This window comes from Miniopterus schreibersii (assembly GCF_964146895.1).
Source record: "Miniopterus schreibersii genome assembly, chromosome: 7".
In the NCBI taxonomy this organism is placed as follows: Eukaryota; Metazoa; Chordata; class Mammalia; order Chiroptera; family Miniopteridae; genus Miniopterus; species Miniopterus schreibersii.
This window is the reverse complement of record NC_138108.1, coordinates 882,707-905,134: the sequence shown is the minus strand read 5'-3', so window position 1 is coordinate 905,134 and position 22,428 is coordinate 882,707. Positions and strand designations below refer to the sequence as shown.

Sequence of the window (22,428 nt, the reverse complement as noted above, 5' to 3'; positions counted from 1 at the left end):
TGAGCCCTGACTCCAACCCAGCTCTGCCGGGAACCTCACCTTCAGTTCTTAGAACCCACAGGGAGGGGGTGGGGGAGGGAGGGTGGGGGGCAGGTGGCTTCATGGCAGGGGCGCCTGACGGAGCCTTCTGGTGATGAGCGTGTCCCGCCTGGAGCCTCGGCCGTGTGGCTACTGAGCACCTGAACTGCGGCCAGTGCAGCCGAGGGTCTGAGTTTCAAGTTGCCTTAAATCTTAGTTCACTGAATTTGACGGTCGCGCGTGGCCAGCAGCTACGAGGGGCTCCTGCCTTGCACTCGGTGGAGCTCGCAGCGCACCCCCTTTAACAGAACTCACACTCCCAACCCCCCTGGGCACGGCGCTGCGCTCTGGCCGGAGCGCGGGCGGCTTCCTGGTTTTCTAAGTTCAGCGGAGGTGGGGGAGGGTGGTTCTCTCCCGACAGACACGATGATTCCCAGGGAATGACGGGTTGTTCTGCTCTGTGCCTCATCCCACCGACACGTGAGCACGAGCTCCCTCGAGGGAGGAGTCTGGAGCCCAGGGACACTGCTCGCCACCGGGGCCCCGCACGCTGCTCTGTAGCCTACGCTCACCTCTCCCATTTGGTTCCCCCCTTTACATCTTCACTTTTCTCTGATTGATTGTAGAACAAGCAGAGCAAACGGCTTAATCTTAGCATGTGTCTGAATAAAGGAAACCACAGCACAGCCAGCGTGGGCGGGGTGGTGACGAGCGTGGACACTCGTGTGACACGCACGCGTGCGGAGGAGAGACAGAGGCTGCTTTATTTCCCAAGTCTGAAGGAGCAACGACACGGAGCACAGGTGGGAGACGGACCCCACTAGTGACGCCCGGTCTCCCCCCACAGGCTCCCTTTTCCCAGCAGTGATTACGAATCGCTCCACATGAAGCTGGAGGCTCCGGGGCTCCCGCCTCCTGGCCACACTGCAGGGCCGGCTCTGCTGTTTCTCCCAAGCGTGATTTTCAGATCATTTCCTCCCCCCAATTTTACAGCTACGTGGAGCCCACAGGAGCCGGCAGACTGGAGCTTCCTCCTCACTGCAACTCAGCTCTCGGGGAGGGTGGCGGTCGTCACTTCAGCCAGATCCACTTGTCACCCACGTCCGCGTTGTAGCCGGGGCAGTACTTGCGGCTGGGCAGCTGTGGGAGGAAGCAGGCTCGGTCACCACGGGTCTACAGCGTCTCAGTCGTGTCCCCTCCCCGCTCCCGCCCTGTGTTCTCCTCTGCGCAGCCCTGATGTGAGGGACAAGGCCCAGCACAGCTCTGCCCCAGGAGCTCCCGTCCTGGTGGGGGGCCTGTAAACGCACCCAACCCAGAGTCCCCACGATGTCAGGAGGGCGACGAGGCTACGGAGGGGACACCTGGGTGAGAACTGAGGGGGTGACCCATGCACACCCCTGGGAGACGGCATGTTCCCTTGTCGCTAATCGTCACCTGAGGATTTTTTTCCATTGATTTTTTTGAGGTAGTGGGTGTGGGGGGGAGACATTGACTAGTTGTCTCCCATGTGTGCCCGGACCAGGGCCAGGGATGGAACCTGCAACCCAGGTACATGCCCGTGACTGGAGAATTGAACCCACAACCCTTTGGGGCAGATGCGCTAGCCACTGGGCAACACCAGCCAGGGCCAGCATGTTCCTTCTTAGGCTCTGACCATCACCATCTGAAAACCCACTGATGAAGCCCCAGCTGAGTGGTCACTGTGTCCAGGGTCCTGGCTGGGACAGCAGGGGGACTGCGCTGCAGGAGGGCAGGAGGGGCTGTCGTGGTAGCAATGATGCTGGAGGCCAGACGTCTCCTCCCACTGGAAGTTGGGGGGCAAGGGCCCCAGTGACACAGTCCACAGAGTGTGGCCTCCCAGGCACAGGCAGGTGGGCCGAGGGGCAGCCACCAGGTGTTGCCATGGGCAGAGGAGTCCGCATGAGCGCGCAGTGACCGTGGCGGTTGTGACAGTGGTCAGACAGGCAGTGTCTCCCTAGGGTGTTGGGGAATGTGGGAGACCAGAGGTGGCAGGACGACATCAGGGAAGACACATTTCTGCTCTCCGATTCCGAGAAGCACGTCCACTCTCACGGGGGGACGCTGGGCCAGGAGGGCTGCCGGTACCGTCCCTGTGGGGCCATCTGACCGACCCCTGCATCTGGCTTCCACGGGCCTCAAGGGCTCAGGAAGTCCTGGGTGAACGGAGGGGCAGGAACAGCGTGTCTGGGGTGGTCAGGTGGCTCCCCAGTGATATAAACAAACAGACGAAGGAGCAGGGAGGGGGGAAAGCAGGTCCTCACAGCCGAGTGCTAACTGTAATGCAGGGGTCGCAGAGTCAGAAAGTGTAACCTGGCAGCCATACTCTTCATAATTCGCCGAGAAATCACGGGCGGGAGGCAAGCTGAGAGCGTGAGGAGGAAATGGACACTGGTAGCTTCACACTATGCCCCCCAAACACTCACTAATTATGAAGAGCGGAGACACAGTCTCAGTCAAGGGACCAAAGTCAATACAGCCCGTGACAGGCCAGATGGGAACACTGTGCCTCCTGACAAGAGGCAAGGAGTTCGTTCTGCGACGTTCCCACAATAAACGCAGTCTCCATCCAGTCACAGAAAACAGCAACCAAGGGCAGACGGAGGGACGTCCAAAAAAACAACTGTCCTGTGAGCTTCAAAAGTGGCCCGGTCTTGAGTGTCGAGGGAAACCCGAGGAACCGATCAGGTTCGGAGACAGAGAAGGTAACTAATCGCAGCCCGTTGCCCAGGAGGGTCTCTGCTCCAGAGAACGTCGCTGGGCGACCGGTGACCCTGGAGCAGGGTCTAGCCTCAGACTCTAGTAAATCAAGGGCAACTACTTTACTCACCACGTCAGCCCCTGAAACCTATTAACAGAATGGCAACTCGTGAGCAAACAGAGGGGAAAACAGGACTAAAAATTTAACCCTAAAGAAGGCAAGGAAGGAAAAGGGTACACAGAACAGGTGAGGAAAGATGGGCTGTCTGAGCACAGTGCACCTGTAACTGCGTCAGATGCGACCACACAGACATGCCCAACTCTCAGTGGGAGGAACTAAAAACAACTGTTTGCAGGTTACGAGGCGCCCACAGGAAATGTAAAGATGCAGGAAGGTGGAAATTAAAAGACGTGGAAAACCCCACCGTGCGAACACCATCAAAAGGAGGCTGTGGGTGCTGCCCGAGCATCGAATACAGTGAACTTCAAGGTAAGAGCCAGAGTCAGCGACAAGTTCAGAACCTGTAAGAGGTGATGCCCTGAGCGCCTACGGCAGGTCCAGGTCGGTGCCCTCCAGTGACACAGCCCCAGATGCCCACAGAGCAGGACTGGGCAGAGTGGAGGGCACGTCTCCACACGCTGCTCAGAGGGAGAGGAGAGACTGAAGAGCGTGGCTAACAGGCCTCCCCCAACGCGGCGAAGGAGACGCTCCCGAGGACCAGGGAACGTCGCCAAAACTGACCAAATGCAGAGTCTCAATCGCACACCAGGGACTGAAATCGTAACGAGTGTGATCTGACTAGAAAGCCATTAAGCCAGAAATCAGTAAAAGAAAGGTAACTGGAAAGGTCCCCGCTGCTTTTACATTTTCCAGAATAACTGAAGTCAGCACATGGTCAAAAAGGACACCCGGTTACAGCTGGGAAGTACTCCGACTTGGATGATCACACAACCGTAACGTCACCAGCTACGAAACCCAGTGAGCTGAGTTTGGAGGGCGCGTATCTGACATCAAGACAGGCCGGGAACCCGTGACCCACCCTCACCTGGAGAAGTTAGGAAACCTGGGACAGAAGAAGGTGGGAGAGCCGACCCAGCAGAGTGCTGCCCCGTCACCGTGGTCCCCCCCAGGCCCGGGCTGCGGGCCGTGTGCCACCGCCTACCTCGGGACAGGCGAATGGGCACCTTTCACAGAAGTTTATTTTCAAAGAACAGTTTACACCAGTAACACAACTGGAGCCAGAACCCCTCGTCGTAAACACGGAGCATGAGGGGGAACCGTCAACATGCAGCCACGTTTCCAACTCCACCCACAAAGCCGAGAGCCTGCGGCTGCTGTCTCCCTGTGCAGAAGCGAGAGCACCCGGAGGGAGCCGGGTGTGAAAGACACACTGTCCGCGAACCAGCCCTTGGATGTAACCAGAATTCCGTTTTAATTTGAAGGGCAAAGCTTTCTCACTCGTAATTTACTTGTGTTAAATCCCCTCTCCGTGAGCACATTGAGCCCCAGCCATGGCCTGGACTGACTGATGGCACTGAGGACACAGGTGCCCTCGGGCGGTGACGACGGCAGGAGGGGCAGGAGCCGGGTCAGCACACTGCAGGGTCCGAGCTCGGTCTGCCTCGGGGAGCCGGGGGGCTGCGGGCATCAGCTGCTTCCGCAGGTTACAGGCAAAGGGTTGCAGGGACGGGCTGGGCTCAGAGGACAGGCAGGAAGCTGCGGGACGGGCTGGAGCGAGCGCGTGCAGGCTGCCCGAAGCTGCGGTGACAACAGAGGAAAACAAAGCCACCTGTGCGCTGGACTCCACAGGACCCCGCGAGCCGTCAGTGCAGAGCGGGACCACCGCCGAGCGGGTCTCCTGGCTGCGTGCGAGGGGCAGACACGGCGCAGCTCGGCCCCGCCACGACCAGGCCACAGGCCCGCACAGCGCCGCGCAGACAGGCGCCGACTCTGCCCACTCACCCCAAGGCCGGGACAAAACACGCAGACATACCCACTGCAGGTCACTCCAAGCTCCCCAAAGTGTCTACACGGAACAAACCCACTTTTAAAACCACCACAAGAACTTACTTAAGAGAAAATGCCAAGTACCTCACGAAAGGAAGCGTGGGACATACCTGGACACCCAACTGCACGTCAAGCAATTCCAAGCCTCAAGTAAGAGAATTATAGTCGTGAAAACATGTTTAACCTTCATCTCACCTAAATGCTGACGGCTTAGCGGAGCCTAATACAACCACTTACCAGGTTTGCCACTAACCAACCAACCACAGCTGGACACAGGGCCACGTTCTCACTCTTCCACTGACCTCAGGATCCCAGAGCAGCCTCCCACCCACCTGCTGGTTCCCCACCAGCACAGGCAGGCTCTCTCTGTTCACCGACTGCTGCCTGAAACGACTCCCCAACCACTGTGAAAACCAGTAACTCACTGAAAAGGGACGGAAGTCGGATAAGAGACCAATGCAGCAGCCACCCCTCCCGGGCTCTGCCCTCGCTGCTGCCCAGCTGGGCACCCGCCTGGGGCCTCCTGCAGAGACGCCCACCACTTACGGATGGGTGTGCCACAAACAGGAGGCAACACCACCAGCCAAAGCCGACAGTCAGGATAAAGGCTAAGGACCCGGACGGGTTTGCACGGACACAACATGCTGATGAGGAGCCACCTGCACACGCTCCCAGGGCATCTCCCTGCGCCGCGTCCTCGCAGCCACGCCCGCTTTACAGACCAAGGTGGAGGCAGATGAGGAGTCTCCCCACTTCAACAGGAAGAAAGTTCTTCATGAAACAAGTCAGAACAGCCAGACCATTTCCCAGAGAAACGACGTTGTCCCCGGTGGTCTGAGAGCCACCACGGGGTCGGCCCTCTGGCTCCGAAGGCCTCACCTCTAAGAATTTGCGGAAGACCCGGTCGCTCTGGTGCGCTCCGATCGTGATTTCTGGGAGGTAGATGGGGATGGTTGTGTAATTCATCACCTGCAGCTTGTCTTGGACCCTAGGGAATGAGACAAACATGGGTCACACAAAACATCAACAACCATAAGCCATAAGGCTGACATTTGTACACGTCAGTATTAAAAATTCAGACATTCATGAACAAAGGCCACTCATCCCAAGCAGTCACCTCGAAGCAGTTTTCACCCCACAGACCATCCGTCCAGTCTGCGTGGAGCTGCTCGTGGAATGACCCTCAGCCTGAGTGGAGTCTTTCAAAGCCTCAGCGGCCCCATGACCACCTTCGGGAATGGGTACGGTGTGGAATGGGTAGTTTGGGACATAAACAGGAACCGCAGTGCGCTTTAAACAGGCACAGCAGGAACAAGAAGCTAAAAACAAACACCATGTATTTCAACGCCACGCACAGTGTCCTCACTAAAAATCTGCAAAATGAACGAGACTTGAGGGGAGGAGCCTTGAGCCAGGCGGGTCCGCCAGGTCCAGGCACAGCATTGTGCCCGCGCTCACCCAGAAGCCGGCGCCGCCTGCGGCGTCCAGCAGCAAGGCTGACCAAGGGCCCCAGACGCAGGGTGGGCTGGGGTGAACGCCACACAGGACGGGCTGCTGTGGCTTCACTCACATCAGGCCTAGCTCTCCGCCCTCCTCGGCACTGATGAATCAACCACAGGGTCCGCTCCTTGTTTCCCCATTCTGTTTTGCTGGATGCTAAAATATTTATACTTCTGTAATTTGCTTAAATTAAATTTAGTCTGAATATAACCACTATACTTGAAGATGAAAAGCATTTTTGGGGCTTTTAGAAAGAAACATTAAAATAAAGTCTCCTTTCTTAAGGGCTCAAAACAAAGAAAATAATTATTTTAAGTGGCCACTTTCCCATTAAGGAGTTATAATGGCAGATCTTTCTGCTGTAATGGCCCAAATGGAAGTTCTTAAATGTCTCTGGCACTCAGCCACTTGGTAAGAGCGAGTCCAGACCCACCCGGCAAACCCAAGCCTGTCCCTGCACCCCAGCAGCCCACTGCGGTTGGTCCGAACAGCCTATATGGAACCAGGGCCGGCGGGCCCCGGTCCCTCTCCCATAGAGGGCCATGGAGGGCCACTGGGCCAGACCCGTGTCAGGTAAAGGCACACCCAGGTGTCACCAGGAAAAGCCACGCCAATGACTAATAACCCACCAACCAGATACCACGGAAATGCTGAACACTGACTGCTCCCCCAGGGTCCCGATGTGGACACCACTGACCATGCACGTAGCCAAGTACACACGCTCAGACCAGAGTTTCTCGGTTCTAACAGTAACTAGCTATAGAGTATCTTTCATAAGCATGCATCAATAACGTATATATACACAACTTTTATTTTTAACACAAATAGAATTATTCTCTTATATAACGAAACGTTTTTAAAATGATCTCACAATAAACAATTTCAACTAAAAATGTTCGTGTGTTTAAATGTTAACAAATATCACGGAGGACACGAGCTGGTTTTCTCTATAGCTTGAAAAGTCTACAAAAAACATCTGGAAAGTCTGAAGGAACTTGCTGGCGTGGCCGGAATCGGGTGGCAGGCACGCAGCAACAGCGCCCCCTAGGCCCACCCAGTCGGAACCGCACTTACACAGAAAGGAAGGACCTGACCAACAGGCGCCAGCTGTTTTTGAAGGTGAAGCAGTACCTGGGCCTGCTCAGGCCTTTGAACTGGCCGCACTCTCCTCCAGTCTCCCCGAGCCTGAGTGGGCACTTCAGAAGAGCCTGTGTGCCGACCGCAGCAAAGCCAGGCCCTAGTCTCCTTACAAACCAGAGCTCTAGACCAAGACGAGGCAGGGAGGGCAACGGGGAGCCCCTTATGACTCAGGAGGTAAAAGCAGTGAAAGTATTCTGCTCGCAGCACCCCCTGATGACGAGAACTTGGGCATGGGCGGGAGAGGCAGCCTCTCACATCACGGGCCACGGGGCCACGGGAGGTCAAGTGCACTCGAGCCTGGTGACACTGTGAGGGGCTGGGCCACATATTTAAAACAAAAATGCAAGGCAGGAAAAGGGGAAAAAATAGATTGTTTTATGACTCGGAGTGTTCCTCAATTAACAATGTGAATGTCTAACTTTCTCCTAGACTTTTTCCGCCTTTCCCGAGGTGTAGGGCTCTGTTTGGGGCCTGTGCTTCTGACCTCACACTCACCCCTCAGTCCTGCAGCACTCAGGCTGCAGATCAGAAAGACGCCCTCCAGCAGTCAGAGCATAGAACTCTCCGGGAGGCGGGGAGGTGGGGAAGGCAGAGGCCCAGCTGCTAACCAGCCAGCGCAGAAGCGAGGCCAATGGCGTGGGCACCAGTGAGTTACGGGTCCCGGCCACCAGCACACAGTGCTCTCGAGGCTGAGACAGTCGGCGCCTGGCACAAGCACGCACACACACACATGCTTACACACCGACACGCAACTGAGACGGGGCAACCACCATCTAATCCAGCAATTTAGTCAAGTCCTGGGAAAACTGAGCATAACTAGTAAATGGTGGGTTTACAGTGATTATCTTAGAAAATTCGTCATAATTTTCACTTGAGGCCAATTAAGAACTGATGCTGGGCCTGGCCAGGTGTGGCCTAGAAGTTGAGTGTCAACCTAGGATCCAGGAGATCGGGGTTCGATTCCTGGTCAGGGCACACGCCCGGGCTGCAGGCTCGATCCCCAGGAGGGAGTGTGCCAGAGGCAGCCGATCAATGACGACTCTCTCATCATTAATGTTTCTCTCTCTTTCCCTCTTCCTCTCTGAAATCAATAAAGATATTTTAAAAAAAAGAAATGGTGCTGGAATGAAAACAACACCATTACGACTACACTGCTACGAAATACCTTTGGGGAACAGAGGAGCATGACCTGAGAGGACAGGACAGGAGCATTTACAGTAAAGGGGCTAAGACGGTAACTGGATGTTGTGTTGTGAGCTTTGCAGGGATTACAGGATCCTTCTCTGTGCTCTGACACCCACACAACTAAACACACACTAACATATGACCCTAACACAGAGACTCTGGGCGTGGTCTAGAGAACGACCCTGTGTTACCAATGGACCGAGTCAATCAGACCCGCGTGGCCCAGTCTCGGCAGGACGTCAGGAGAGTGGTTTCCTATGTGATGTCTCAGTTTCTGCCCAGCAGGAGCTGACACCAACAAGAATCACATATAAACCCACCTATGACAGCCTGGAGAAGTTAAGGGGAGGCTTCCAGGAAAAGCAAAGGTGACCACAGCCAGGTGTAGAAGAGCCTCGGATTTTCACACAATTACCAACAGGGCAGGTGGGGGAGAGAGTAGGGGAGGGAGACTTGTGGGCACCCTGGCGGAAGAGGGGGGCCAGAGGGTCAGAGCTGGGAATTAATCCTAGGAGGTGAGACAGGGACTTGACTAAACACAGGGCTGCCACCGCAGGACCCCACGTGCAGAGAACACAGTGCTGCTGTCCCATTCTGATGGAAACTGACCTGCTGGGCGTGTGCACGGGGACAGTGGGATGAAGGAACTGACCGGAGGACTGCAGATCGAGGGTGGGATCAAATCCCAGCAGCAGCGGAAGTAACACGACAGGATTATACAGGGAAGCAAGTGCTGGAGACAAGCCTAGAGCCTGGAGGTGAGACCTTGGGAAAGGTCAGGGACCAGCAGGGAAAGCAGGGTGCAGGCAGGTGACAGCTGTACAAGGAGGGGACACCCCACCAGGATTTAAGTCTGAGCTGACGAGAGGAGGAGGGGGAGGCTGTCATGCAGATGACCACAGGGAGGCGCCGAGAGCCAGACACTGCATCTCCAGACCACCGTCCTGTGACCGTGGCAGCCGGAGCTCTGAGCCCTGTGAAAGGGGCCCCACCAGGCGGGAGTGCGTGGGATCGAGAGATTTTCTGAAACACCCTCCAGATGCAGCGTTGACACTACAGCAACTGGTTAAGGCTGAGACCTCGAGATGTCAGGCCTGGAGCTGGAACACGATGAAGCAGTGAAAGGACGCAGACCTCTAATGCGAGGCTCAGGATGACGCCGTCTGCGGCATCACTCTGTACGTTCATAAGCATATCCACCAGGAAAATTAACATGACATCTAGACAGGAAAGAAGTTAACCAGAATTTCAGGGAATGAAGGGGATCTTCCGTTTCAGCTCTGAGAGTGGACAGCCTGGAAGCCGCCACCCTGCCCCACGCTGTCTACGCGTCGTCTGCGAGAAACCCACATGCACACAGACGGGTGGAAGGTGAGTGGCGGGGACAAACCACACCTGCACGAACCAAAGCTGGACAGGTGTCAACGTCAGGCAAAGCAGACGTCAGAACTAGAGAACTGCCCAGGATAAAGGCCTAACGTAACCACATGAGCGGTTCTCCAAGACGCACAACCGCCCGACACCCAGGCACCTAACCACACGGCACCAAAGCGTGTGAGGCAAAGACGAGCACAACTCAGAAGGGAAGCAGACAAGCCGCCGGGTCAGCTGCGTCCTGAACGCTCCTCCCTCAGGACCTGACTGGCCCACGGGACAGGAGGCAGGGACCTGAACACACGGCCATCGGCTGGCCCTCCTCATGTTTACAGAACTCACCCAACAAGAGCAGGACCCACCCTCTCAGCTCAGCGGGAACATCAAGTCACTCGCTGCCCCGTCACCAGGGCGCCTTCCCTCACAGAGCTGAGCACCGACACAGTTCCACAGGTCGGGGTTCTCTATCTCCCCCACAAAACATATCTTCGATGGGACCAGGAGTTTTACTTAAAACCAAATCCCCTCCATCTGAAACTGCCTGGCACGTGGTGAAGGTGGAGTAGCTGCTGAGTTTATAATCGATTCACTATCCGACCAGAGCCTGCTTGGGAGGGAAGAGGAATTCCGCTCAGTGCAGGTTGGCCTATTAACACCTAACTTGAAAGATTTTTATTTCTCAAATCTGTAAGTGTCTGCAGCAGGCAATGTACAGAACTCAAACACCAGCCCTCCCCATCCCGGCCGCTCCAACGTCTGCACTCACAGCATCCGCAGGTGGTGGAATGTGCGGTCACTCTGGTCCAGCCACGGCCCCTTGTCGAACTTGAGGTACTCGATGTCCTCCACCACCTGGAAGAAGGAAATCCAACTTTAATGGGAAGTCCCATTTTAAACGATGCGACACTTCAATGCACCATAAACTACAAACACCTGGCAGGAAGCATCACGTAAAAGCGAAAATGAAAGGCAGCTGGGATGCATGGCCTCCGTGAGGCAGGGGACGGGGCAATGACCCTCAATGGGGCCCCTCGCCCAGCAGACACTGGGGCAGTGGGGACACTAGCTGGCAGCCTGGGAGAAGGGGGGCAGGGAAGAAACAGAGTCCAACGAGGGAGGAAGGCAGCACTCGACAGACATGGACCACTCATCGCCTCCCAGCAACCTCACTCAGGAGCAGCAGCAGCGCAGGAAGGTAAACGCATCTCCTCGGAGACCCGTGACCTGCATTCTCCACCCACAGCCTGCGCTGGACAGCCTGGCCCCCGAGGGTGCACTCCCTCCTCAAACACGCCCGACTCGGAGAACTCGGCTACGTTTCAGTAATTTGAATAGACTGAATTACGAACTCAACTAACGGCGTCTCAGAGCCAACAAGCATCTTCCCCTCAGACATGCGCCATCAAATTATTCTGCCAAAGGTTTCACAACCGCCCAAAACAAGCCAGCCCTACAGACAGCTGGGAGGGATGAAATGTGGCTCAATCAGGGATGAGCGGAAGGACCCAACCTACAAGGAGCCCTCAAGCCACCCACACAGGCCAAGCCCTGCCCTGCCCTCCCCTCCGGAGCATCGGAGCTCGAGGGGGGTCCTTAGGGAAGCAGCAGCTCGGTGGTGCTTCTGTGATGTCACCACCTCAGCCCCAGGGCACAAGAGCTGGCTTTTCTTCTAAGATTCTTATACCCCCTTTTTTTCTTTTTAAGTAATTTATGCTTATTACATAAGATATGGGATGGAACTTTTGTTTTTTTTAACCAAATGCATGGTCAGCTGCCCCAATACCTTTCCTTTAAAATATATATATATATATATATTGATTGATTCAGAGAGAGAGAGAAACATCAATGATGAGAGTCATTGATCAGCTGCCTCCTGCACACCCCCTACTGGGGACAGAGCCTGCAACCCGGGCCTGTGCCCTGACCAGGAATTGAACCTGTGACCTCCTGGATCCTAGGTTGACACTCAACCACTGAGCCACATACCAGCCGGGCCTGACACAATACCTTTCAAGAAATAACCCATTTTCCTCTACTTTTTCACTATCCTTTAAAATACTGTCTTTACCAAACCAAGTCTCACACACATGCACACACACGTGAGCACACACACAGGTGAGCACGTACATGCCCGTTTCTGGACTCTGTTCTGGCCCAGGTCTATCCGTTAGTTCTAGTATTACCACCACAGTGCTTTTGTATCTGGGAGGGCAAATATCCCTGCACTACCCTCTTCCTAATTTTTTTGGCTATCACTCATTAATTACACTGAGATTCACTTGATTGTTACAGAGTGCACCTGCTAATTTAGGGAAAGCTGGTACCTTGACATGCTAAACTTTCCTAGTTAACTAAGTCAACTTTCAGTGTCACCACCAGTCTCAGATCCTGGAGCTGGCAGCCTGCAGTTCTCTGTGTTCACCACCTTTTAAGATCAGAGATGGAGTTATTCATGGGAAAGTCAGGACCCCGTGACCGGAGTGTGGTGGGCGGGAACTTCTCTTAGACTATAAACACAGCTGTTTCCCAGGCCACTGGGAACTGAACCGATCATCTGATTTTGCAGGAAACTTGTATGTGAATCGATTTAATAACCACAAGCTTTCTGTCCCTTTCTTACCTTCTCTGCATCCTGGGCTTCCCTTGCACTGTACTGTAGAACTTCACATTTCTCACTGTAAGAAAGAAGGCCAGTGTAAATGTTCCTGTACAATGTTCCTGTACAACCGAGCGCCTCACCCCAACATCGCCCGCCACAGACAGGAGCACGCCACGCTCCTGACCTGGGCCTGTACCAGCTCCCACGGCCTGATGGTCCGGAGGACAAAGTACCACCAGGAATGCACAGGTGACTGGATGGTGACAACAGCAGGTCTGCCCCAGCTTCCCCGCTGCCCCGCCCCACAGGTGTGAGAAACCAGCGCCACCTGTGTCTACAGAAGGGTCACCTCCACCGCTATGCAGACCATCTCCAGCGGCCGCACCTGTTACAGGAAAGTACAAAGTGCCCAGGGCCTCGTCAAAACTGGTGCACAGCAGCAGCCCCGTGGCTGTGGTGGACACACACAGAGATCACTCAAGCTGCTGGGTTTAGAGTTTCAGAGACAAATGAAACCCTCAAACTAAGGTGTTTCAATCAAACTCTGCATCAAGACAGCAGCACTCCCTCCCCCTAGCCCTTGGAGAGGGGCACTGAAAAACCACAGCTGGGCCCCAGGGAGAAGGGACAGCAGAGGGCCATCTCCCCACTTATGCCCACTTCCTCACCAGCCACATTGCCATCAGAGACCTGCTCACCCAGCCAGACGACGGAAGCCAGCAGGTGGTAAGTCTGCACCTTACCAACAAAGGAGGCCGCCTTGCCACCAGCTCCAGACCAACCAGACAGAGACCCGAGGCCACACCTGGCCAGAGGCCAGGGCAGCCATCCGCTAGAGCCTGTCCCTGCAGAAACCCCTTCCGGCAAGGGGACAGCAGAGGGTCAAGGGTGGACTATACTTCCCATGGACCGTCCACACAGCAGACACAGGGACGTGTTCTCATCCAGGTGTCCCTATACCAGAGCAGCCTCCTATGGACGGGATGGAAACCTACAGAGTCAACACCCCAAGGATTCACAGGCTGTACTCAACCTGAAATCCGCACGATACCTGCTACCACGGTGCCAAACGTCACCACCTCTGCAGACCATGGTCAACAGGCTGCTGGTCTCATTCAGCTTCCCTTCTGCTGTAAGAACTAGCTGTGGGCACGTGTGTGTGTAATTAAACATCACGCGGTAACACGGCTTCCATGCTGCCCCTCACACTCCCTCCTCCCACAGGCACTGCCTCCTGCACTTGCTTCTCACCACCGACCTTGTTGTGTGAACCACCTCTACATGGCTGAGATCGATCTGCCCAGCGCTCGCTCTACACAGATTTACGGGAGCCGCTTAAATTACAGGTCCTTAGGTCGAGTCCCTGAACCAGTAAGAGGGAGGACAGAAGGAAGAAAACGGTCTGGAGGTTTCCTTTAACCTAAACACCACCAAGGTTCCACGACAGCGTCCACGGACGTCTTATCCCTCACGCACGTCTGTGCGGGTTCCCTGAGCACCGCCGAGCAGCCCTCTGGGTCAGTGTGAACATGCAGTTGCCGCATAAGGTAAAAGTACGTGAGTCCTCTCATGCTGAAGCCCATGATGAAACAGAGCTCAGTTTACTTCTGGCGTCAGAAAGTTTTAAAAATGTTTAACAAGACAAAAAAGGTATCGACAAAACAAGCAAACCAAAAAACAAACCAACCAACCAAAACCCACCAAATCAATGAAACGTCCGCCGTCCCTCTTGCTTACCCAAAGCAGATTAAAGCCCTAAACAACATCCTGTACACAGAGGTCCCTGGTCGAGGAACGGCAGGACCGCCGTGCGAACGACTCCAGTCCCACAGACAGCGAGCCCTTGGCTCCCCTCATCTCAGCCCCATAGACAGCGAGCCCTTGGCTCACCTCATCTCAGGAAGAAAGGTCTTCTTATAGGCATTCTCGATGTCCTGAAGGTAGCCAGGGGTGATCTTCATCTCGTGAGGCTAAACAGAAGGGTACAGGTGTGAACGCTGGGCCTTCTCAGCCTTTCCTTGTGCACATGTGAACCGTGGGCACAATCGGCAGGCAGCATTTCCTCAGAACTCGCACTGAGTGCTGCAGGGACTCTGGGTGACAGGAATGGGCCCCGGGACCACTTAGGATTACTCTCGTCTTCATTCCAGTGTCAAAGAGAAGGTCCTACTTCCCCCAAGAAAACGTGAGTGGTAGGAGTGACATTTCCAAACAGGAAGCAGTCACAGGGTGAGGTGGTCTTTGTCAGTTACTCCCTGTGTCCGTCACGCCTGCAGAGCCAGTGCCACCCAACCTGGTCCAAACCAAGGCCACAGAAAGTAAATGGACATGCATGGAGATGACAGCTCCACTGTTCCTAGACTCGGAAGCAGGGGAAGAGGGAAGGGGCACCCTCTGAATTACAGGTGGCAGTGGGGATATTAGAAATCGGTTTCAATTCATAGAAAAATAGAAGATATGAAATCCCATTAGAGACTGAAAGGTACGGGGCTGAAGGGAGCCCCGTCAGCAGACCTCCTGTCCTATAGGATTGTTTAGGGGACAGTGAACAGCACAAGGGACTGGAGAGCACTGGTGGAGAGCAATGACTGCCAGGGGCCCTCCAGTCCTAGTGAGTGCCCGCTCTCTCGGGGCCGCGCGTGCCCCATGCTCTGAGTCTCAGTAGGCGTCTCTGCCTCCCACCGCAGGAGCAGAGACTGGCCTCGACAAGAAGCTGACTTACATCTCCCTTCTTCTGAATCCGAGCCTGGATCTCTGGGACGGGCATGTCGATGTAGACAACCGCGTGAGGGGGCAGGAACTGGCAGATGGTCACCTTCTTCACCTCGTTGTAGTGGCTCACACCTGGCACACGAGAGAGGCGCTATCTGTTGCCTGACAGTCCACAGTTTCTAAAACATGCTCCTCTTCAAACACAGGGCCAAGGCACGTGCACTTCTCAGAGCCAGTCCCAGCTGCCAGTGTGCTGCACACCTGCCCTGTGATGGCTCTGCAGGTGCCCGGGGCTCTCGCACATGGCACCTGCCACCCCCAGCAACCCTGCAAAGCGGCGCTCCTATCCCCACTCCCACAGCCCTAGAGTACTGGGCCCAGAGAGCCTGCTGGGACTTAAACCCTGCCTTTAAGAGCCGTAGGGTTTTTAAATGCATCTTGGATACACTGAAGGGTCCACCATTACTTCCAGGCATGGGATGCGTCACACACACCTCTCGTATGTGTTTTACTCCATCATAATAACAGATCCTCTCTAGGGATAAAGGACACTTGATATGCTTTGTTTTTCAAATAACTCCCCTGAAATAACATCAAGCTACATTTCCCAGGCTCAGTGTGTTTCAGTAAATTTACTCAGCAACACAGAGCTACCCGCTCTGGTTGTCACTGCAGAGAAGACACCCAGACAGCAGGCACATCAGGGCTGCGATGCTGAGGAACCCACTTGCTGCTATGAAGAAACCCACCTGGAAGGCGCACTGCAAATGGCAGGAACAGAACCCCCCGCCCCCTTGTCCATACAGAACACTGTCAAGAAAGCAGGGTTTGCAGACTGCCTCATGGTGGGAACCCCCAGAAAGGACAGACTTTGTAATCACACTGAGGTGCACAGAGAAAGAACTATTCTGCTCTAAAGCAAACGCTCAGGTGAGCACTCCCAGCAGCTCTGACTTTCAAGGAAATTCAGGACAGGCCACTGGTCCAAGGCCAGAAGGTCTGAGATGGAACAAAAGAGACTAGTGGGGAGGTGGAATCGGGTGGACTTCCATCACCCCTTTTGGTCAGGCGACCTTTACCCAGGTCTCTTTTCCTGTCCACGCGCCACTTGTCAGACTCGGAACAACACCCCACACAGCCCCTGTCCTTACAGCCTCAGCGCAGCACCATGCTGGAGAGAGGGCAAGGGCGATGGTACTGCCGGGGGTCACCAGGCACAGGTGTGAGATGAAAAACACCTAGTTACATACAACAATGCACAGGAAAGCGCACAGTTCAGGGAAATGAAATCTATCAACCAAAGGAAAATAGCTCAGGGGTCTGCTAGACATTGCAGAGCCGGAGTTTCTTGGGGAGGCTGTGTGGGAGCTAGGGGTACACTGTGTGCTCACGGCCCCAGGACACCATCTGCTTTCACGGCAGATGTAAGTTTAGGGGGAGAGGGTGGAGGCCCCAGTTGTCTACTAAGAAAAATCAGTAAGTAATGGGGGATGTTCCAGGACGCACACTAGCTACAGGACCGCCGAGTGCAGGGCCGCCCAGGAGCTGGCCTGCAAGGAGGCTCGGTGGGACTCACATTGCCTGCGGATGAAGCCCTGATTGTACATTGCCTCCAGGAACACGAAGTCGCTGTAGACAGAGCGCTCCAACACGACACCCTGCCCTGTTCAGGAGGGAAACAGACGCCGAAAATCAGACATGACGACTAAGACCACTGGAAACAACTAATTTCACTTTAGAAAGGGAAAACCAGTCATTTACAATTCCAAATATTTTCAAGAGAACACGGAGGCACTTCTAAGGAGGAAACCATTTTCAAACAATACATTTCTGGTTTAGGCAAAGAACATCCTGCCTCATGTGTCAGCTACAACAAAAGCATCTGATTAACAAAAAAGTGTTTCCGTTTTAAACCAAGGTTTCCGGCCCACCATGACCACCACAACCCCGCTCCTGCCCCAACCTCAGTGAGACCAGGCTCCTCCTCAGCTCCCCTCCGCCGACACCCACTCACGGCAAACCGCCAGCTTTCTTCCAACCGCATCCCCATCTGCCTACTCAGCACCCCTCCTGCAGGGACCCTCCCAGCGCCAGGCCTCCTCACCTTGACTAGGCCAGTCTCCCGCTCACTTCCTGCCCCACCTGCCCCTGGGCTGCTCTCACCCACCCCACAGCAGTATCCCCAAACTGCAGCCAGATCCTGTGAGCCCTCTCCTCAAACACCCAATGCCTTCCTCTCTCCTTCAGGGGAAAAACCAATACCATCTCGGCCTGGCTACCTCTGCGACCTAATCCCGTCCACTCCCAGCCTCGCTCACTGCCCTCCCCACTGCGGCTCCTGTCACTACAGCACACAAGAGGCTCTTGCTGCTCACAGGGCTGGTCCCCAGGGGCTCCCGGCCTCCCTCCCTACACTCAGCCCTGCAGTGGGGGGCAGAGCCCTAATTCAGAGCTTAATTCATAGAAGAAAAAGCATCTCTAACAAAATGTTGGAAAAGCAAGATAATAACTAGGCCCTCTGACGCCACGTAAAGAGCATCATCCTGCATCTCGTGGCACAAACTGTGGATGTGGGACCAGCGGGCATACAGGCAGGGGCTCCCAAATGCAGGTTTCCGAACCAGCACCACCAGCTACCTCGGGTCCTTGTTAAAATACATCCCTGTGCTCCCGCTCTGACCCTGTGAAGCAGAATCTCTAAGTGACAGCTGGGCTCTCTGTAAATAAGCTCACTGGGTAACTGATAGTCGACCAGTGTGGCAACCACGGCTACACACAGCGGCTGGTACAAACCACCACCTCACACCAGCACTGCTTCTGTGAGAGAATACGGACTGCCTGGGCTTGTGACCATGGCTGGGCACCTGCATCTGCTCTGCATCTCAGGATGTTCTGGGGACCAAGTCTCACCCACATGCAGGTTCCCGGGAGGCTGAAGCAGCCCCGCCTAGATTCTGACCCCATTCTGCACTCTGAACAACCTGTGGTCCTGCCCCATTCATCCTGCATCCCTCCATCTCCTGTGTCCTGATCCCTGGTGTTTGCCCTCCGACTCCAGACTTTGCTGCCCAGAACACAGCCCTTGCCCACTCCTCTCCTGCTTCAGGTAACTTTCAGGGGCAACCCTCCCCCACCCCTGCCATCGTCCGCAGGGTTAACATCCACCCCATGGAGTGACAGTGAATTCCAGCCTGTCTCTGAGCCTCAGCGACAGCCCTATCTTTCTGCAACCTTATCTCTGTCTGACACGTGCCCCATCCCCAAGGCTGCGATTCCACTTTCTCCCAGTCACTCTGAGGTTTTTCCTTCCTCCATTGTTTTAACACGTACCATGGAAATTCCACATAATCCATAAATCTCACTCAAAAAAGTGCACAAAAGTGAAGTAACATGAAGTGAATTTATGCTGAAGCAACAACTGCATGGGTACTGGGGAATTTATGATCCTATGGAAAGAGAGAACTTGCCTCGTCAGACACCCTTAAGGAAAAGCTCCCTGGCAGTGACTAAAGTGGCTGAGTTCAGAGCAGGGTTCAAGTACAGAACATGCCCGCCAGCTCCCTGAGCACAGATACTGCACCTGTGCTTAGCAAGTGTTCCAGGGCGTCCGCGTACTGCAGGAGGCGACTAGCGTACAACCAGGACTGCAGGCGGTAGCTGTTGCCGTCGTTACTTTTGGGATCATCATAAAACTTCTCCAAACTGCAGTTGCCACTGTACTCTACGTCCAGGGGTCTGCCATCCCCCGTAGTGCTGTCCACATAGTGTATCCCTGCTTCAGGAAAGTGCTTCATGCCTGAGGAGAGACAGGGTTGGGTGAAATGAGGGGTGGACGCCTCATGCCCTGTCAGCCAGCAGCAAGCACTAGCCAAGCCCACCTGAGCACCAGCACTGAGGCTGGCCAGGGAAGACCTGGGGACAGTTACCCACATGCCTGTGTGCACAGGGTGTTCAAGGGAGCACTAAAGACACTGAAAACACATCTAAAACATGCGTGAGACAAGCATGTCGGCTCACAGGCTTCACTGCAGTGAGTGCCCTGCACCTGTTCCCAGTGTTTTGGTCTGAACTCCTCCCACAACTACAGGAGTCCCATGTGCATGGGGGCAAGTGCTCGTCAAGGACCGGAGGAAGGTACAGTGGACCAACACCCGCACTGGGAGTGGGAAAAGGGGCTGGCACCCGGCTTCGCTCTAAGCAGCAGTGTGACATCAGCTTTGCACTGAGTTTACCCATGTGTGGTGACTGCAATAACATGCCCCATTTCAGAGGCCGTTATAAAGCTCAAGTGACACAGCTCCCGTCAAAGGGATCCACTTCCACTACCAAGATGAAACTCCCATCAAACCGAGCAGGGCAAGGATTTTTTTAATTTTCCAAATATAAAAGATTAAAAACAGATTTTCAATAAATATTTTTAAAAGGTAAAATACCTACCTTAGCCCAATTCTACCTAGTCAATGTTAAAGTAAAATCAAACTCAGAAGCAAATGTACATCGGGGAAAACGCTGTCATCCAGCGTGACATGGGTGCATACCTAGTTTCTCTGCTATTATTTTTGCAACCTTGCTTTTTCCAGAACATATATTGCCATCGACGGTTATCACTTTGCTGAATTTTGTCAGTTTTTTGGTGGTTGTGTCACCAAGGATGTATGCCAAAGGCCCATACTGCCGCTGGCCCTGTGCACTGGTGTGGATTCCTCCCTGAAAAACACAACAGCAAACGAGGGCACGCTGGCTGCTGCAGGCACGGGCAGCTATTAAATAACGTGCCAAGAAGACCCTACAACGTTATCACCTATTTACTTGTTTAATTACAGGTCTCCCCGCCCCACCCCAAGGTAAGCTCTTAAGCACAAGGTGATTGTCGGTTCTGTTCACTAAGTTCTCAGGGCCTGGAACAGAACATGTACCACGTTCAATAAAAACTGGATGCAGGAAAGGCGGGGAGCAGGGGGAGGGAGGAAATAAAGACCATTTCTCCAGCCCGGCCCTCTGTCCTGACCGTCTCACTGCCTTCACACAGCTCCACTGGGTGTCCTGAAAGGTCCTGAGGCCCACGGGCCCGACACCGAGGCTGGGCGCCCGCCCTCCCGCCGCAGCACCGGGCGAGCACGGAGCCACCGCCTCACACCTCCCCCCCGCCCCAGCCCGGCCTTGGCTCTGTGGGGCGGGCCGCTGGCCCCCGGACGCCCCTACAACCAACACCCGCGACCCGTCCGCGCCTCGGCCCCGCCCCTCCCCGGCGCGGGCGCCCGCAGACCCGCCCCCGCGGAGGGACGAGCGGCCGCACAGCGGCGCTTCCCCCAGGGCTCCGGCCGCGCGTCACCGCCAGGTCGCCCGGCGGGCCCGCCGCGCAGCCCCCAGACGCCGACTAAGCGGCGCCCGCCCCGGAGCCGCCGCCCCGCGCACCCCCCGAGGCCCGCCACGCCTGCGGGGTGCGGGGCAGCGGGCCGGCGGCCCGGGTAGGGGGCGCCTGGGGTCTGCCCACGGCTGGGGGCCCGGGGAGGGCGCCCCACACAGCGGCCCTGCGAGCCGCCGGCCCGAGGCCCCGGGACAGGGCAGGGCGGCGCCGGACGGGCCGGACCCCGCCTCACCGAGCGCCGCGCCGCCAGGCCCCGCGCCGACGCGGACACCGGCGCCAGTCTCAGCAGCCGCAAGGCCATGGCTCCGCCGTCCGCACCGGCTCAAGGACCCGAGGGGACGCGGTCGCGCCGGGGTCCTCTCCCGGGGCCGGCGCGCGCGTGACGTCACGGCCGGGTGCCCGCGCGGCGCCTGTCGGGAATGCCTAGCGGGGCGCCTGCGCGGACGCGGAGGGCGGGGCGAGGGCGCGGAGCGCGGCTGGGGGCTGCTGGCAGCCGCCTCGGCCCCGCCCCCGTCGCCCTCGCCCCGCCTCCTCCTCGCCCCGCCCCCACATCAGCCTCGCCCCATCGCCCCGCCTCCTTCAACCTCGCCCCGCCCTCCCGGTCCCGGCGCCCGGGCGTCAGCAGCGCCCCTGGGAAAGTGTGTGCAGCGCGGGGCCCGCGGCGGCCGGGGGCCGGGGGCCGGGGGCCTGGGGCCGGCCCGCGGGTCGCCCGAGCCGCGGGGACGAGGGTGGGGGCCGGGCCTCCCCGGGTCACCGTCGCCCAGCGGAGGCGCCGGCGCGGTGCGTTTCCCGGGTGGGATCCCCGTCGCCCCGGACGGCGGAGCTGGACCCACGACGGGGCGACGGGTCAGTGTCCAGCTGCCCGTCCCAGCGCCCCAGGAGCCCGGCTTCCCGCCGCCGAGCCGCAGGCCCCGGCGACCCCCGTTCCTCTCCCACCACGCGGGGGAACCGCGCGACTCGGCCTCGGGGCGGCGGGCTCGCGCCTCCCTCGGTCAGCGTCCGACGTGGTCGGAGGGCGGCTGGGCTCCGGACGCGGGTCCCGCCGTCACCTCGCCGGGGGGCCCGGCCGCGCAGGGGGCACCGGCCGCCGGGGCCGAGGTGGGCGGACCGGCCCCGCACGCCCCGCGCCGCCTCCCCCCAGCGTCTCCGACGGCCCGAGTCACCGCGGGCTCTGGGGCGGCCCCCCCCCCCCCCGTCCCGTCCGGGGACCCGCGGCGAGCGCGCGACGCCTCCGACCCGGACAACCCGCCGTCCCGGGTCCGGGCTCGCCACGGGGGGGCGCCCGCGGGCTCCCGCTGGTCACCGCTAAGAAGGTGACCGCGCGGCAGCGCCTGGACCTGGCAGTCGCGCGTGTCAGCGCTGAGGGCAGCCCCCGCGCGCTCTCCCGTTTCTGACGCTATGACGTCGGCGCTGAGGGCAGCCCCCGCGCGCTCTCCCGTTTCTGACGTTATGACGTCGGCGCTGACGGCAGCCCCCGCGCGCTCTCCCGTTTCTGACGCTATGACGTCGGCGCTGAGGGCAGCCCCCGCGCGCTCTCCCGTTTCTGACGTTATGACGTCGGCGCTGACGGCAGCCCCCGCGCGCTCTCCCGTTTCTGACGCTATGACGTCGGCGCTGAGGGCAGCCCCCGCGCGCTCTCCCGTTTCTGACGTTATGACGTCGGCGCTGACGGCAGCCCCCGCGCGCTCTCCCGTTTCTGACGCTATGACGTCGGCGCTGACGGCAGCCCCCGCGCGCTCTCCCGTTTCTGACGCTATGACGTCAGCGCAGCTTTTCTCGCACGCTGGCCCCGCACCAAGCCCGAGC

General features: G+C 57.0%; 1 protein-coding gene across 1 annotated transcript; it reads right to left on the bottom strand.

Annotated features, from left to right (window-relative positions):
- Nucleotides 1-757: 757 nt before the first annotated feature.
- NDUFA10 (NADH:ubiquinone oxidoreductase subunit A10) lies at nt 758-21,141 on the bottom strand. Its single transcript, XM_081142940.1, has 10 exons — nt 20,855-21,141; nt 19,793-19,961; nt 18,835-19,050; nt 16,831-16,917; nt 15,265-15,386; nt 14,433-14,512; nt 12,564-12,618; nt 10,710-10,795; nt 5,624-5,732; nt 758-1,158 (listed from the first exon to the last, which is right to left on the bottom strand). Exons 1-10 carry the CDS (start codon nt 20,921-20,923, stop codon nt 1,090-1,092), a joined length of 1,062 nt encoding a protein of 353 aa, XP_080999066.1. The 5' UTR covers nt 20,924-21,141; the 3' UTR covers nt 758-1,089.
- Nucleotides 21,142-22,428: the final 1,287 nt, after the last annotated feature.